Consider the following 19,232-nt stretch of genomic DNA (forward strand, 5'->3'; position numbering starts at 1 on the left):
TAATTACTGTGATCCTTATAACCAACATGTCTCACCATACCCATATGAAAAAAGATACTACGAAACCCATCCTAGCTATCAAAACTTGAACCAAATATACACAAACTAGAATCAAAATGTTGGTTCTTAGAAAATCCCAAGAGTTGCAAGAATAATTTTGAAACTTGCAAGAGCAGTTTAAGTAGACCGAAGAATCTCAACAAAGGTAGTAGCAATATTATAAATAGCAATATGAGATGTTGCAACGAAATATGCAAGAACTATTGAATGTTCACAAGAGAGGAGAATGCACAATGATGAGGAAGAGTGGCCTCTTCTATTCGCCAAGAAAATGATCGTAATCTAAACCGCGAGCTGCAAGACACCCAAAGTATGTTCCTTGACATGTTTCAACTCGAGAGGCAACATGAAATAGTCTACTGGAAATTCTTTGAAAGGAGCTACAAGAGTTGCGAATTGCGTAACTTAGCTATACTAAAATGACATTTCCAAACCAACGACCCCTTATCCCCTTATATTGACTTGACATCACTTGTAGTAGTTATTTTAGGTCATTTTCATACTTAAGGAGTTTTTTTTGTTGGCATTTTATAATTAAATATTACATTTTTGGTATTAGTTGCTTAGGAGTAAAAGTTAATAAAATAAGTGTTTTTATGCATTTTCTGCTATTTTGATGACTCATAAGGCCGACTTGGGCTTTGTGAGTGACTAATGGGCTATTTAGTTGTGTAAGATAGCAATTCAAGTCCAAGAATAGAATGAAAGATGTTTGGGTCGCGGGGCAAGGAGCCCGATAAGCCAACAAAGCTGCCAAAGGCCTATAACACATTTGTCGTCGTGACGAGGAACTTTCTCTCATCACGACGATGCGATGAAAATGGGGATACTTACACTGCGATGACTTCGTGACGAAGAGCATTTCCACATTACGACGACATGACGATGATGGGCCAAAATGAAGTTGATTTTCCTGGATGGCACTTTTGGGATATTTCCATATTTGGACTGTAGATTTTAGCAGGATATTTTATTCCTTGGTACCTAAGTGTTTCTTGAGTTGAGTGGTCACCAAGTACGTTGTTGCCTATATAAGCAACCTTAGGGTCACCGTAATTGTGAGTAGACCTAGACAGAAAAATTTACTATTCAGTTTTATTTTATTTTCATGTTCGTGTAGTCGAAACTTTTCTATTCTGATGTGTAGACGATCACAAGCGGAGATTTCTTCGACACTGTGTTTTTAATAAATTTATGATCTTTCTCCTATCTCTTATTCTTCTATTCTTTTATTTGTCTTTTGATTAATCGTTGCATAAATATTAGAATAGATTATTGTGTTTATTTCATATCTCACGTGATTCGATTAATAAACTAATTTATTCATTAAGTGATTATTTATCTGAAATTGATTATTTGTTCAAGGGTACTTAGTACATTAGGGAGTGACGCCCCTAATAGAATATTGATACAAGTGAGATCGGAAGGGTATCCTGTCTTTTCTAACTTTTGTCAAGCGGTGAGATCGAAAAGGTATCCGTATGCCTAGGAAGAGACTGAAAGGGTGACTTAGGTGGTAATCTGTAGTAAAGATGAACTGGGAGGGTAATTTTAGCTAAGTGTGATAAATAATTCAATTTAGGATAATTAATTATTTAATTAGATAGTTAGGGATTTAATCGATCATAGGCTGTGGCTCGCATTATTGATAATAGGAATAAGAATGTCCATTAGGTTAACTAATATAATTGGTTTAATTAATATTTTTATTTGGATTAATACTACTAATTTGTGACTCGATTAGATTAGTAATTATTTTTTTGTAATTGATTTAAGATTAATTTCTCCAATCTCCAATCCCTTTGGTACGGTCCTCAGAATAGTTACCAGAGCTTCGTCGTAAATTTTACTATATTACAATTTAATTCGTACGCTTGTGGACGCCACCGATTTAATTTTATACATTTTTGGTGTGATATTTATACTATAAATGATAACACGTTTATAGGCGGTCAAGTTGTTGGCGTCATTGCCAAGGACTGCGATGGTGAAATTTTTGTTAGATTGATTACTAAAAATAATATTAATCGAAAGATGAACGAGCTAGATAGTGTTTTAAATTTTATTTTATTTTAGTGTAATAACAATACTAATATATTTTGAATTTTTATAGCTAAGTAAATATTTTTATTTACCTTGTTGGTTATCAACTTTAATTATGAATATTGATTTTTATAGGTCGGTGTACGAACAATCGAAATTGACTTTGTTGTACAGAGATTTGACAAACCAATGGAGTCGTGATTACAAAACCAAGCAACTTGAGTGTTTGAACGAACTTCCATCAAAGCCGAGCAAGTATACGCATGAGAGGGATGGAGATTCGTTGAACATATGGGATGAAGACGAAGTATACAATGAGGGAGTTTACGAACAATGGGAGATTATAGAGAACCAAAAATCACTTATGCTAGAACTTTACCAATGAAGAGACAAAACAATTAATTTATTGGAAGAAATAGATGAGCGACAATTTGGGACATCCACATATTGAGAAAAAATTCCTTATGATATTTATGACTATACGTCGGAACAAGAAAGTCATGAGCGAGAATTCCAAGCTAAATTAAAATGAAACCAACAATATTTGGATCGATTAGAGGAATTTTTTCGGCAAAAATCCCAAGTAAATACTCCATTGGAAGAGGTTGTACATTATGTCCCCAATTTCTATCCGAAGGACCAATGTACTACCGAAAATCACTCAGAATGAAATCTTGAACGTCAACAAGAGTTTGGATGTACAGACAGGAATGAATTAAACGTCGTCAAGGAAATTTCCGATCCAATTAACATAGAAGTAGATGTAATAGTAGATATAGTGGTAACATTAGAGGTAGAAGAGTTTAAACCGATTCTTAATGAAAGTGTAGGTGAGTCGAAACACTTTCTAGCCAAAACCAAAAAGGTGCTAGCCAAAGAAATCTATGAGTTTAACTCATTCTTGTTTGATGAAGAAGATAAAGCTCGAGTTAATCGAACCTCTCGTGACATGGAAGCAAAGTGGCTCGAGGCAGTAACATCTTGAAAAATAATTTAGGGTTGGTTCAGATTTGACACCAAGTGGCTCGTGATGTGGATGTTGCGCTGGTTGAAGATAAGGTGATATCAATGGAATAGACCAAGGATGCTGGTTTATATCCCTCGAAGGACAAGTAAATGACGAATCAAAGCCTCAAGGACCAGTTGGAAGTTCTTATTCGGGGGCGATACGGATTGTCCCAATCTCGAAAGAAGACTTCAATTTTCAATTCTATTAATTTAAATTTTATTAAATTTAGGGTGCGTTTGTTTGCTGTAAAATGGTTTCCGGAAAACATTTTACACCATTTCCGGTGTTTGTTTGGGGGAAAATGAATTCCTTTAGGAAACCATTTTCCAAAACACGATAAAATCAAGGCCATTCCTCCGGAAATTGTCTTACGACTTCAAAATTGGTAAGACATTTTCCATTCTTCTCTAAGCAGACATTTTCCATTCTCTTCTAAGTAGCAGACATTTTCCATTCCTCAAAGCTTCCGCCTCTCCTCATCTCGCCTTGCCATCTCTGTCTCTCGACTTAATCTTCCTTCTCCATCTTTCGCTCCATAGATCATTGGTGAGTCACCCAAAAGCTTCAAGTTTTTATGAAATTGGTGGTTTTTTGGATTTTCAGAATCGGAAGAAGGATGAAAACTCATCCTCTTCTTCCCTACACCACTCGACCCCAATTCTTCACTCTGAGGAAGCTTTCCTTTTAATTTTCTTGCTATTTTCTCTATAAAATCTCAACATTTCTACCTTCAAAGCTTGAGTTAGTAGATGCGATTGACCCAATTCATTTCTTATCTCTTATCATTTTTTATTTGTTTATTCCTTAGTTGGAATTTTAACTTTATTTTATCGTGTTTTGTTGTGTAATTTTAAGGTTCTTGAATTTCTTAAGCAATTAAGCTTAATACTCTAATGTTCACTTCTTTTGTATAGTTAATAATTATCATCATTTATGTTACTGTGGATTTTAGAAACCCCATAACTATTCTTACTATTCTTGTATTGTGTTTCCATTGTCGATTTTATTAGGCATTCATGGTCGTCGATTAACTTGCTTGGGCGTTTTGAGCTTTCATATAGGATAGTAATCGTGTACTTAATAAGCATGTAGCAGTTAGTAGCGTCCCATGTGGAGATTTTAGCTTCACCAATGGTTAAATAATCCTTTTTTTTTCATGGAGACAGTAGATTCTTTTATGTTAAGCATACTAGCAAATAGTGTATTCCATTGCAATTCCTCCTAGACTCCTGCTAATGAATGATATGGATGTTTGAGTTATGCTAATTGAATTTCAAATGCAATTAATCCTGAGGTGCTTAATTGAGTAAAACCTAGTCAATATATGACAAGTTGGAGTAGAGGGTAGTTATCAAAGATAAAATTCAGAGTTGGTTATAGTGCTATCATCGTTTTATTGTTAGGCTAGAGAACTATACACTGACATTTGTGTCATTTGCTATGATATGTTACAAAATATTATGGGCTCTCTCTTTCAGCAAGGAAATGGTTAAAATTCTCAAGTTATCAGAGTGTTTTAGTAAATACTAGCATGTTACGGATACTTTTTGTAATGCATCAAAAGAAATAATGTTGAGCTGGAGTGGACTAAGAGCATTTCCAGTTCCTCTAATTTTTAAGTAGTTTCTGAGTACAATGATGTTCCTCTAATTTTTGCAGGGCTATTGAGCACCCAACTTTTTCAGCACTTACAAGACCATTGTGTGATCTGTATTCACTTATTCCTCCCATTCTAGTTGCAACGCATAAGAAACTCAGGGTATGTAGATGTTTTTGTAGTTCTGAATGCCGTGGGTCTTATTTACTGGAGTAAATTGTTAATGCTTTTATTCCTTTGCATTATAATTGATTCCATGGTTTAGTTTTAGCATTGAGTTAATGGATTAAAAGGAAGTATTGAGGTGATTATCCTTACTGTTAAGTTTTTGTTTAAAAATGTCAAATAGAGAGACTTTATGCTTGAGATTTGATCTTTTATTTCTTGGATATTAAAATTGTTAGCAACTCATATATATAAAGTTTATGCTTGAGAAAGAAACCAATCAAAAATACCAATAAGACTTTCAGTTCAATCTAAATTTCCTTAGAAAATTCAATGTTAAAATGACTACTAGAAGATCTCTGCCATAACCAGTTTTATTGTTTAGTTCAAAACTTAAAAAGTTGATAATTTTTTAAATTTTTCTTTAATTTTCTATATTACTGATTTTTTTAAATAGTACATATAATTACAATTTTTTTAAAAAAATTTAAAAACCAATGAACTAAACCAGGCAAAATTTAATTTCAGTCATGAAACTTCTCATAGTGTACTGGTTAATGGGCTTACAAGTAGAGAAAAATGTATCGCAATTCGCGACCCCGTATATTATAAATGGCAAAGAAAATCTGAACACAAAAAAAATTTGGCAGAAATAAAACTTATATAGGCTTGAAGCAGCCATCTTCAGTCGACTATGGTGGCCCTTTTCAGATTTTAAGGGAGAATAGTGGACATTTTCAGATTCAGGGGCATAACAAGCTTCTTCGTTCCAAGGTTGCATTATCCATACAACAATAGCAAAAGCAGCTTTTTTACGTTTTCTTCTTTAACTAAGGCCGCTTTATGGACAAGCTTAGTCCAATTTTTAGCCTTAGAAATTGAAGTGATAGAACATATTTTTTTTCCCAGATAGAACTGATAAACCAAAATAAATATATATACTATATAAGAAAAACATAGGGTCTAACCCCACGTACGGTGAGCTTGTTTCAGCCCATAGCATACTTCTGGGTAACATGCTGAACATGTTTAAGAGCATGTAGGAGACCATTAGCATATCTTGAAATTCTAATTGTTTTTTGCAAATTACTGATTTGCTTCAGTTTGTTTCAGTTATAAGTGGTACTTTCAATGCTTTCATTTTTCATGCTTTCATTTTAAGTGGTATTTTCAATTTTAATTAGCTTGATATGTATGTATGCACTCTTAGTCATGGTAACTTTATGTGATCTTATGAAGAAACAGGCATCTTTTTGTAGTGATCATATATTTGTGTGGCATTATTTTGTGTAGATGGATCGTAATCAACATCAAACTGCAATTGTCGGAGTCGTGGCTTCGGTTTTAGCTTTTGGGGCTCTTTGGATTAAAAAATTAGAAACTAGGAAGGAAATTGCTTCTCGCCCTCGTGTGAATCGAGATTATGAAAGAGAAAATTATATTAATAGTATTTTATATAGTGGTGACCAGCATTGTATTGATGTGATAAGGATGAGACCGATCGCCTTTTTTAATTTGTGTGATATTCTTAGTAGGAATCATTTGTTACAATCAACAAAATCTGTGAATATTAGGGAGCAAGTAATTATATTTTTACATATAATTGGTCATAATGTAAGGTTTCGAGTGATTGGATCTAGATATTATAGATCAACTGAGACAGTTCACCGTTACTTTAGGGTTGTATTGAGAGCTATTTTAAAATTGTATAGACTAGTTATTAGATTACCTGATGAGTCAACTCCTAGTGAAATTAGAAACAATCCAAGGTTTTATCCTTATTTTAAAGATTGTATTGGAGCATTAGATGGAACTCATATTCGTGCATCCGTTCCACTTAGCATGCAAGGAAGATTTTGTAGCCTTAAAGGGGGGACGACACAAAATGTATTGGCTGCCATTACATTTGATTTGAAATTTTCCTATGTTCTAGCAGGTTGGGAAGGTAGTGCACATGATTCTCGTATTTTAAGTGATGCACTTTCACGTCCAGGAGGATTAAGAATTCCGGAAGGTAATATTTATCATAAAATAGCAAATAGTAGTAATAAGCTCATAATTTATTAGTATTAATTATGTATTGTAAAATTGTAGGTAAATATTATCTTGTTGATCTTTGGATATGGCATCCAAATGGATGTATTACCCCATATCGTGGTGTCCGATATCATTTAAAAGAGTTTGGTCTTTGAAGGGCCGAAAATGCAAAGGAACTCTTTAATCTTTGTCATTCATCATTACGAATCATTTGTTGAATGTGTTTTGGGATTTTGAAGAAAGCGGTTTCGTGTATTAGATCTGAACCATTTTGGAATTTTCAAACTCAAGTAGATATAGTTTTGGCTTGTTGTATCATTCATAATCATATAATGGGAGTTGATCCTAGTGATTTACTTAATCAAGGATTATACGAGGCGTCTGAGTCTGATTTGATAATATCAACTCTCACGGAGCGAGAAGAAAGACAAGAAGCAAGAGAATGGTCTGCTAAGAGAGATGAAATTGCACAAACTATGTGGACTATATGGCTAGAAATATTTAGGTTTAGGGCTTAGGGTTGTTGTTTCTATGTTATGTATGTTTTAGTATTAAAATTTTTTGAATGTTGTTTTTGTAAATGTTGGTTGGATAATGATATTGAAATTTTAGTTTGTTGGATTTTGATATATGTCTTGAATTTGTTAGATATTGATTATGTTTTAAGCTTGTTGGATATTGAATTTATTATTATGTTTTAAGCTTGTTGGATATTGAAATGGTTGAATTTATTTTGTAGAATGGGTAAGGGCAACAAAGAAGGGACCTCCAAGCAAGTCAGGTGGACAAAAACGATGGAACATATTTTCCTTGAAATTTTAGTAGAGGAGGCTCGAAAAGGAAATAAACCTTCTAATACTTTCAGAGCAGTTTCTATTAATCGAGTTGTTGACGTCATTTGAAAGATTCCAAGTCCAATGCGATCTGAAGCATGTGGAAAATCATTTGAGGACGATAAAAACCAAAGGCGATTATATGCAAAATTCGAGGTGAAAGTGGTTTTAGATGGGATGATAACATGAAAATGATCACATGTGATAGAGCGACATATGATGCAAAGAATGATGGTAATATATGTATATATATATGTTAAGTATATTTCAATTGTTTTTACTTGTTATTCTAATTGTGTATAATATCCAACAGCACACAAGAAGTATGAACCATTTTGAATAAAAGCATTGATCATTATGATGAAATGGTCGTGGTTGTTGGCAAAGATATGGCAACAGGAGTTTTGCGAACATTTCTTGACATAGATTTGGATGATGGTAATGAAGATTCAATGCACATGAGACCCAACAATGAAGAGGTGAAGAGGTAAGAACAAATGTATCTTCATCGGCACATCCAAACGTAAAAGAAAAAGTGGTCAAGAAAGTCTTGTTGATGAACAAATTAAATTTGTGGGTGAACAACTTGGCAAAATTGCTAATGCTTTGGAAAAATTCTCACGATAATACATCACAGCTTTACGAACAAGTGATGTCGATGGAGGAAGAAGGATTTGATGAAGACTTCTTGTGTTCTGTGCTTGATTATCTAGGGAGTCATGAATCAGAGGCCAAACTTTTTTTAGTTAAAAATAAGAAGCATAAAAAAAATTGGCTTCAAAAATTTTCTCAAGGTTGAAGATATTGATACATTTATGTGGTGTAATATTATGCACTTGGACAATGTTCTTACTATGTGGTGTACCATTAATTATGTATTTGGATATATGTGGTGTAATATTATGCACTAGACAATGTTGTTACTATGTGGTGTACCATTAATTATGTATTTGGATAATATTATTATTTCTAGTACTCATTGTGGTTTGAAGCAATTTATAATTATTCAATACTTGTTTTTTAACACAATTACAAATAATTTATTTGATATTAGTTTTTTCAATTTATAACGATTAATATTGTAGCTTAATAATTGAGTATTATTATAATTAAATCATTGCAATATATGTAAAAACAATTTATTAATATATATTAATAAATATATATTAATATATGTAAAATATATGTAAAAACAACTTTTCCGAAAAATATATTCAGGAAATCTGCCAAACAGCAGAAAATATTTTACACAAATTTACCAAACACCAAAAAATATTTTCCAGTAAATCATTTTACAGAAAAGTAAAACATTTTCCAGAAATCATTTTACGGAAAACATTTTACTGCCAAACAAATTGACCCTTATTTTTATTATGTATAATTATAGTTTATCTATAATTGTTACTTTATTTTATCTTAGAGAGTGTTGAGCTTGTGAAAGAGAAAGCAAAAAAATCTTGAGGAGAAGGGCTGAAACAGTCGACATGTCATGACGTGGGAAATCAGGGCACCACGACGAGCCAAGAACCTGACCCAAGGGAGCATCCAAAGTAGTGCAACGTTGGGATGAGTTTATAGCCCACGTCGAGACGTGTCGAGTTATGTCATCGAGATGAGATACAGCACAACATGGGGACAAGGCACAAAATAAATGTCCTTGGGATTTGTTTGACGTAGGGGCGAACAAGGCAACCCGCGTCAGGATGAGCAAAAGCAAAACGCCTAGTTAAATAAATGGCCCATGATGTCGAGACGTCAAAGGATACCATATCGGTATGACATGGTTAGTACAAAAGATACCACGTCCCAACGAAAAACTAAACAGACGGCTCCTCCACAATCTTCTGCCATCGCCTCCACAATTTCACACCATCTTGATGCCTTACACTTACTGGACTCCGCTAATAAGAGATTTTGACAGTCGGTAAAGCACCATCCAGCCTTTCCACTCTAGCCTTTGCACAATTACTTACCATTTCATCATCACCATCACCGCCGATGAACACCCATGAAAGCTGCAAATGAGTCCACCACCGCTCCTACGATCGGGGTTCCACAGCTCTTCACCGTCCTTCCCCAATAGCCATGCTGAACTCTAATTCTCTAACTGGTGGTTCCATATGATTCTCTGCCACCGTCGCACTGTCGTTTGTTTGCTGTCACGCACTCCGTCGTCGAATTCCACCTGTTCCACCTCCACAACATCAACACGTTAGCCTTTCTAACATTCCTCTTTTCTTTTGGAAACAAACACCGTTTCCTCTCTGGTGATAGAAGGTAATGACCGGAGACATACCACTGTGACCGATGGGCACCATGACAACAAAAATCAGTGATATTCACTCTCTTTAATCTATAATTATTTGAGTGATATTTTGATAAAAAGAGTTAGAAACACTAATTTTGATTAATTGTGGTTATTTGTTGCTTACATATTATTGGTTATGACTTCCCGTAAGAGGACAACATCCTAGAGAATCGACGAACGCGATGTTCCACACGATCTGAGAGGATGATTCATATTTGAAAATGCCATGAAAATATTCAAAAAATTCATGGACAAACCACTTATACCGAAATGTGAATTTAATTTTTCCACAAACTTATTTCATGATCCAATCATAACTAGGGTCGAGATATTAAGGTGGTCTACCTTCTGCTGGCATCCCCTTCAACTAGTAATCATTTTGATTGTGCGAGAATTTTATGCAAACTTTATTGAGGGACAATACCAAAAGATCTTTGTGAAATACATTCTCGTCGGTGCTTCTCCTATCGCAATTGAGGTCTTCCATAGAACCCCTCGTTACACTCTGGACTTTTACGACGAGTTAGATGAGCACGAGGTAGATTATAATGGCATTATAAATTTCTTAACAGAAGGTCAGGGCACCTGGGTTTGAAGGGTGGGAACCAATGACCCAATGAGGTTCCAACAATCAATTGTGATACCTGAGGCCAAAATGTGGATGCATTTTATTTTGTCCCGAGTGGAAAATCGAGGAGAATGTAAAATTACCAAAAAATCCCTTGTACTTTGATATTTCTACAATTTAGCTAGGTAAGTTCGTATGAACTATTATCATTTAATGGTTGATTAAATTGAATGTTTAATGTACAGTTTTATTGAAAATGAATCAATATATATGTTATTATGAAATTTATCATGTAAGGAAATGATGGAAATTAAATGATGTACTACGACTATCGAGCCCCATTTGAACCTTAGGAATATATAGGATACAAATGACATGTCATTAGGGTTACTATGTTTCGGGTGTTGGCCCTGAATGTCCTACCGGTGGCTGAGTTCTGGCATTTGTTGTGGATACTCAACAGCTTGTGTGAGTAGCACTATGTAGCTATATTTCGACTGACAGCTTGTGTGAGCAGACCCATTTATGGCTTGTATGAGCATCTATGTAAAGGAAAAGGAAAAGAAAAAGGAAAAGGAAAAAGGAAAAGGAAAAGGACAAGGAAAGGAATGGTTTCGACCATATGTTAGCACACTTTGTGTGAGCTTCCCGTGTATTTGATATTATTCTAAGTGGTTCAACTGGCATGAAAAAGGATGAATTGATAAGGGTTTCAATTGATTTCACTACGAAAATTATGGAAAGGTATCATGTATCAATGATCAAAGTATGAACATTCATGATTATGAAAAGTATGATTTAAGTGATGCTATGTTTGTGTACCATATCTTACCATGTGTATGATATTGGTACGTTATGTGTTTAATCACCAGCTTGTGGATATGGTTAATGTTATGTTTATGTCTTATGTGTTATGCCAATGAGATGGTAAGTGTTCAATATGAACCAAGACATGTATGTATGAAACTTATTGAAATGGTGATACATGGAAAACATGATATGTTATGAAGGATGATTAATCCAATTGGACCATGCTCAAGTATAATTGTTATCTATGTTAAGTTTACATGAATTATGTTAAAGTATGCTAACATGGGTTATTGTTGGTGCTTAGGCTTGTGCCAAGTTTATGATTGGATTATATCATGTTAAATCTTAATGAAATAAATTGAAACGATAAATGTTCAATTGGTAACGTGCTTATGTTCATGAAAAAGGTGGTATAAATCAAAGTATGTAATTTCTTATGAAATGGTTTATCATGTAGTTGATTCCAAAAGAGCCATGTTTAAATGCACTAGCTTGTAGTCATGGTTGATGTTATGCTTATATCTTGTGTGATATGCATATGAAACGAGTGAGGAAAGGTAATGAAATGGTAAATTCATAGTTGAAATGAAATTTGATGGAAAGGAAATAATGAGTTTGAAAGATGCACTTATATGTGAGAAATTTACGTATGCTATGGATGAATATACCTATATCATGGATAAATACACTAAGTTGGGAATTGATAATGTCGTTTAGGCTTATGATAAGCATTGAGAAAGGAATGAAAAGTAAGTAAATTGAAAGCTATATAATTTTATAGAAAGGTTGATGATTATATATTATGTCTCATAAAATCCTATCATGTTATGAATGATAAATATATGCGACATTAATGAACTTACTCATTTGTGAGTCGATGATCATATAGATTTATGAATCATATGGCATTGACATAGGTTTATGTTTATTCTAGAATGTTTATTATTGAAATGGAATGTTTTGCTTAAAGTTTATACGAGCTTACTAAGTATACATTGCTTACGTAGTTATTTTCCTTTACTTTACAGATTATCGAAAGCTCGATCAAATTGAAAGCTAGTCGAAGATCCATCACACTATCCATTAATTTTATTGGTAGATTTTGATGCTTTGGTTGTGGTTATAATGGCATGTATAGGTGGACTTATGTCTAATGTTTAGTTAATGATATTGACATGTAATGTTGCTTTAAATTTGTGAAACTTATGTTATTTTGATACCTTGATGGTTGGTGTGCTTTTGGCACTTTGATGCTTAATGGTTGGTGTTATATGATCAAATTGATGCATGGTTTTATGGCCAAAGTGGCAAGTGTTGGCATGTTTGCAAAGTGATCATTTGAGCATGTCTTGATATGAAATTTAGTTAAGTATGTTTGGTTGAATTATGACCTTTTGGACACAAATTTAGGTACGTTTGATTATTGTGATTGAGGTGCCTTTTGGCATATTGGTTGTATGGATAGATGCCATAACAAATTATCCTTATTATGCATATTTTAGGTATGTTTGAAAGCTTGATTATATGTGCAAATGTCTTGTAGGTGTGAGCTTGAAATAGGTGAAAGGAATGGCTTAAAATTGGCCTATTTCTTGTCCACACGGTCTAAGATACGGACGTGTGTCTCAACTGTGTGTGACACACGGCTACGCGACACGGCCGTGTGTCCCCTGTAGGTTTTAATGCTTGCATTTCGATGGTTACACAGCCTGGCACACGGGCATGTGGCTTGGCCGTGTGACCCAAGTCAGAGAGTTACACGGGCATAGACACGGGCTAGGACATGGTCGTGTGTCCCTATTTCGAATGTTACACGGCCTAAGACATAGGCGTGTGTCTCAACCGTGTGAGTCACACAGCCTGGCCACACTGCCGTGTGACCCCTGCAATGTGAATTTTTTAATCTTTTTCCATAAAGTTTTTAAATGTTTCCGATTTAGTCCCGAATCGTTTCTAAAGTGTTTTTAAGGCCTCGGGGGATTAAATAAAAGACGATATGCATGTGTTGAATGGATTATGTTATGATTTATAAAATGATTGGAAATAAATGATTTAAGTTACGTTTTTACGGTAATGCTTCGTAACCCTTTTCCAACAATAGATATGAGTTAGGGGTGTTACAATTCTTTGATTAGATCATCATTGTGTTTATCAATGACATCCTGGTTTACTAAAAAACTGAAATTGATCATGATGGGCATCTTAGAGTTGTTTTATATATTCTCCAAGAAGAGAAGCTCTTTGCGCAACTGAGTATATGTGAGTTCTGGCTAAGAGAAGTAATGTTTCTGGGTCATGTGGTATCAATCGAGGGTATTCATGTGGATTCGAAGAAATTAGAGGCTCTTTTGGAATGGAAGCAACCTAAGAATGTTTCCGAGATCTGAAGTTTCCTTGGTTTAGCTAGGTATTGTTAGAAATTTGTTGAGGGGTTTTCTCTGATTGATGCTCCTTTTATGAAGTTGTTGGGGAAGAATTCCCCTTTTAAGTGGATGGATGATTAGCAAGCTAGCTTTGAGAAGGTAAAAGTTGTGTTGACTGGAGCACCAGTTTTGATTCAGCCCGAATCAGGGAAAGATTATATGGTGTACAATGATGTATCCCATACTGGTCTTAGATGTGTGTTGATGCAAGACAATAAGGTTATGGCTTATGCATCGAGGCAGCTTAAACTGTATGAGTGCAATTATTCAATTCATGACTTGGAACTGGTAGCTGTAGTGTTTGCACTAAAAATCTAAAGACATTATATATGGTGAGAAGCGTATTAGTTACACTGATCACGAGAGTCTCTAGTATCTTTTCTCCCAAAAAGAGTTGAACTTAAGACAACAGAGATGGATTGAGTTTCTTAGGGACTATGATTGTGTTATTGAGTACCATACTGGGAAAGACAATGTAACAACCCGTTTTTCAGTGGTGTCGAAAATAGTGGTTTCGGGGCCACCAAATTTGACGAGAAAGTTCGTAAATATTATTATTTAATTTCTACGAGTCTAACATGGTTTTAAAAAGGTTTTTGATATAGTGATTTATGTTATATAAGTAAATTTTTAAGTTCAAGTGGTAAGACCCTAAAGTCAAGTGGTTTTAGAAAATGAGGTATCGGGACCTCATTTCTGTAAACCGAGCCTTAAATATTTTTATAAATATTTATGGAGTGTTATTAAGGTGGTATTAAAGTTTCGTTGAAAAATTTTAATGTTTCGATAATTAAAGAAAAATGACTAAATTGTAAAATATGCAAAACTTAATAATTATTACATTTAGATGATTAAATAGCTTATTAACTAAATGAGGAAGGACCTATGTGGTAATTTAGCCTTAATTAATATGGTTGGACGACAACTTGAATGAAAATGATAAAATAAAATATGTTTAATGGAAGATTTGTAAATAAGTTGAAATGTAACTTAAAGCATATTGAAATTCATAAACAGTTTTCTTCATTCTTCTTCCTGGATGGCCAAACCTCCATGAAAGAGTACTCAAGCTTCTGCCAAACTTCATAGGATGCATGTAAGTCTGATTTAGCCCCATTTCTAATAATTTTTATGTTTTTGAGTCGTTGCAACTAGGTCCAACTAGCCTGTACTTTTGATTTTGAAATTGTTAAAGATTTTGAATGTTTCCATTGATGAATCTTGTGATTTTTTTATGTTAATTGATGAATTTGAAATATTAGTTGTTATGTGAAAGTATTTTGTTAAGTGATTTCTGATGAATTTGTCGATTAGGGACTAAATTGTTAAAATAGAAAAAATACAAGGATTTGTTGTGAAATTGTTGCATGAATGGTATTTTTGGATGCCATAAGTATTCAGCTAGGCTCAATTTTGGGTAAAAATGGTTAATTTACATGTTTTAGGCTCAGAGACTAAATTGAATAAAAGTAAAACTTTAGGGGCAATTTTGTAAAAATGTCAAAAATGACTAAATTGCATAAAATACATTTTTTACTATCTAAATTAATAAATTGAATAGAATTATTAATTGAGATCAAGATCGAGTGGAAAATTGAGAAGAGTGGAAAATTACCAAAATGCCCCTATACTTTGACTTTTCTGCAAATTAGCCCGGTAAGTTCGTATGAACTAAAGTCACTTAAATGTTGATTAAATTAAATATTTAATGTGGTGTTCTAATGTAATGAATTATTATATATGTAATGTATTAATATGCAATTTATCATAAAAAGAAACGAGGACTATCGAGTCCCGTTTGAATCTTAGGAATATATAGGATAAAAATGACATGTTATTAGGGTTACTGTGTTTTGGGTGTTGGTCCTGAACGTCTTACCAGTGGCTGAGTTTCCACCATTAGTTGCGGATACGCGACAGCTTGTGTGAGCAACATCGTGTAGCTTACATTCTGACTGATAGCTTGTGTAAGCAGGCCCATTTGACAGCTCATGTGAGCTACGACTATATGTTTAGCACACTTTTGTGAGCTTTCCCGCGTATCCGGTATTATTCTAAGTGGTTCAACGGGCATACAAAGGGAAGGAACGGTAAGTGTTTCAATTAAAAATGTCATGAAAGTATGGAAATGTATGAGTTGTTGATGATTAAAGTATGGATAACCATGTTCATGGAAAGTATGAAGGCTTATATGCTATATTCATGAAAGTTATTTAATCATGTGGTGATTTTTGTTAAGTTATGTGTTTAATCACTAACTTGTGAAGTTAATGCTATTTTTATGTCTTATGTGTTATGCAAATGAAATGGTAAATGTTCAATATGAATTAAGATATGTATGCATGAAACTCATTGAAATGGTGATACATGGAAAACATGATATGTTATGAGATAGATGATAAATCCAATTGAATTATGCTCAAGTATAATGGTTATCCATGTTAAATTCACTTGAATTATGTTAAAATGAACTAACATGTGTTGTTGATGTGCTTAGGCTTGTGCCAAGCTTATGATTGGATTATATCATGCTTAGTGTTAATGAAATACATTGAGACGGTAAGTGTTCAATTGGTAATATGCTTATGTAAATGAAAAGGTGGTATAAATTAAAGTATGTAATTTCTATGAAATGGTTTATCATGTAGTTGTTTCCAAAGAGTTATGTTAAATGCACTAGCTCGTAGTCATGGTTGATGTTATGCTTATGTCTTGTATTATGTAAAGGAAACGAGTATGAAAAGGTAATGAAAATGGTAAGTTCATAGTTGAAATGAAATATGATGAAATAAAAAGGAATGAATGAGTTGAAATATGTACTTGTATGTGAGAAGTTTACGTATGTTATAGATGAATATACCTAGTTCATGAACAATTATGCTATTTAATGAATTAATGTTGTTATTTAAGCTAAAATAAGTAAATGCAAGGGAAAGTACAAAAATGGAAGGGTTCAAGTCTTATGAAATCCTACTATGCTAGGAATGATAAATATATATGGTGTTGATAGACTTATTACATTGTGAGTTGATGATTATGGTTCGATAAATATTGAGGCATTGGTATAGGTTTATACTTAACCTATAATGTTCATTATTGGAATGGAATGCTATGTCTAAAGTTTATACGAGCTTACTAAGCCTTCATTGCTTATGTGGTTATCTTTCTCTTGCTTTACAGATTATCAGAAGCTTGATTGGGTTGGAAACTAGTCAGAGATTCATCACACTATCTATCAATTTTATAGGTAGATTTTTATGCTTTGGTCGCGGTTATAATGTCATGTATAGGTGTTTTGTACTTGATGATATAGCCATTATGTTTGGCTTGTAAATATGGTATTTTGGTTGATGAAATAGTTATCATGTTGGCATGTATATATATGTGGTTTAAGGAATGATGAAATTTAGCATTTTGGTGCTTTTCTGGTTAAATGTTGAAATGGTTTAGTGATGATAGGTTTGAATGGCCAAATTGGTATATTTGAGTGTGATATTGGTATGTGAACATTTTGGTATGTTTTGGTGTGAATTTAGTTGCAAAGGTTGGATGGTTAATGACTAAACTATGCAAATGTAGAAACATGTTTGATTGTGGTGATTGAGGTGCCTTTTGGGCATATTGGTTGTACGAACAAATACCATGATGATCTAGCTTGAATATGCATGTGTTAGGTACATTTTGGATGCTTGAAAATAGGTACAAATGGTTAGTATATGTAATCATGTTTTGGGTGAGGGAAATGGCTTGAAAATGGCCTATTTTTCGTCCACACAGCATACGACACGGGCATGTGTCTCAGCTGTGTGTGACCCATGGTCATGCGACACGACTGTGTGTCCCCTGTAGGTTTCAGAAGGTTGCAAGTCAGGCAGTTACACGGCCTAGCACACGAACATGTGGCTTGGCCGTGTGAGCCATGTCATATAGTTACATGGGCACGGACACGGGCTGGGACACAACCGTGTGTCCCTATTTCGAATGCCCACACGGCCTGAGACACGGGTGTGTGTCTCAGCCGTGTGAGTTACAAGGCCTGGCCACACGGCCGTGTGACCGCTGTAGTTTGAAAAATTTCTTCTTTTTTTGAAAAATTCTATATGTTTTCGATTTAGTCCCAACTTGTTTCTAATGTGTTTTTAGTGCCTCGAAGGCTCGTATAAGGGACAATATGAATAATATTGATTGATTTTTCTATGATTGATGTTGAGTTATTAAATGATTAAAAATTTTTATAGTTGAAAAGTAAACTCTAGTAATGCTCTATAACCCTATTCTGACGATAGATACGGGTTAGGGGTGTTACAGCCAATGTTGTGGCAGATTGGAGGGCCATGTTTTGTAGAATGAGTTTGTTTGAGGATGGTGGCTTACTAGCAGAGTTGCAAGTGAGGCCAACTTTGGTCAGTGAGATTAAGGAGAAACAACCTTTGGATGTGTCCTTTTTGCCTCCGGTTAAGCAAGTTGAGGAAGGTAAGACAACAAACTTTAGGTTTAATTCTAATGGCATTTGTTTTTCAAAGAGAGGAATTGTGTGTCAGATGATAGGGAAATGAAATAGTCTATTTTTCGAGAAGTACATAATAGCCCTTACATTATGCATCCCAGAGGAAATAAGATGTATCGAGATTTTAGGGAATTGTACTGGTGGCTTGATCTAAAGCGAGAGGTAATGGATTTTGTGGCTAAGTGTCTGACATACCAACAGGTGAAAGCTAAGCACTAATTTCCTTCTAGACTGTTGCATCCTATTAAGATTCCTTATTTGAAATAGGAGCGAGTGACTATGGACTTTGTTAGTGGCTTGCCCTTAACACATACTAAGAAAGATCCCATTTGGGTGATAGGGGACAGGTTGACTAAGTTGACTCACTTCTTACCGGTTCGTACATATTTTTCTCTGAGTTGTATACTTTTGAGATTGTGAGACTGCATGGGGTACCGGTATCAACTATTTCTGATAGTGATCCTCCTTTTACATCTTGATTCTAGAAGGAACTGCATGAGGCACTGGGTGCTAGACTGGATTCAATACGACTTTCCATTCGTAGACAGATAGATAGTCAGAGCGGGTTGTTCAAGTTTTGGAGGACGTGTTAAGGAGTTGTATGAATGACTTCAGAGGTAGTTGGAAGGAGCACTTCCCGTTAGATGAGTTCGCGTACAATCATAGTTTTTAGTCGAGCATACAGATGGCATCGTATGAGGCTTTGTATGTTTGTAAGTGTCAGATACCTCTGTGTTGGACTGAGTTGGGTGAAAGGAATATTTTGGGTCCATAATTGGTTCAGGAAACTGAGGGTAAGGTTAGATTGATTCAAGATTCTCTAAAAAAGGCTTTGAATAGGAAGAAGTTGTATGCTGATCTAAAGAGAAAGG

At 34.4% G+C, this 19,232-nt stretch overlaps 1 protein-coding gene across 1 annotated transcript; it reads left to right on the forward strand.

Moving 5' to 3' along the window:
* The first annotated feature begins 8,133 nt into the window (after nt 1-8,133).
* Nucleotides 8,134-18,953, forward strand: LOC128043019 (uncharacterized). Its single transcript, XM_052634812.1, has 7 exons — nt 8,134-8,231; nt 13,893-13,952; nt 14,048-14,141; nt 18,140-18,326; nt 18,431-18,522; nt 18,628-18,735; nt 18,846-18,953. The coding sequence occupies exons 1-7, from the start codon at nt 8,134-8,136 to the stop codon at nt 18,951-18,953; spliced, it is 747 nt and encodes a 248-aa protein (XP_052490772.1).
* The last annotated feature ends 279 nt before the right edge of the window (nt 18,954-19,232 follow it).

This window comes from Gossypium raimondii, chromosome 8 (assembly GCF_025698545.1).
Source record: "Gossypium raimondii isolate GPD5lz chromosome 8, ASM2569854v1, whole genome shotgun sequence".
NCBI lineage: Eukaryota > Viridiplantae > Streptophyta > Magnoliopsida > Malvales > Malvaceae > Gossypium > Gossypium raimondii.

Bases quoted from the DNA above. Each gene is read 5' to 3' on its own strand.
- LOC128043019 (XM_052634812.1), top strand. From the start codon at position 8,134: ATGGCAACAGGAGTTTTGCGAACATTTCTTGACATAGATTTGGATGAT. The intron at 8,232-13,892 runs GTAAGAACAAAT...CCTTTTATGAAG, and splicing joins AACAATGAAGAGGTGAAGAG to TTGTTGGGGAAGAATTCCCC. The intron at 14,142-18,139 runs GTAGCTGTAGTG...TTCTGACGATAG, and splicing joins CAATTCATGACTTGGAACTG to ATACGGGTTAGGGGTGTTAC.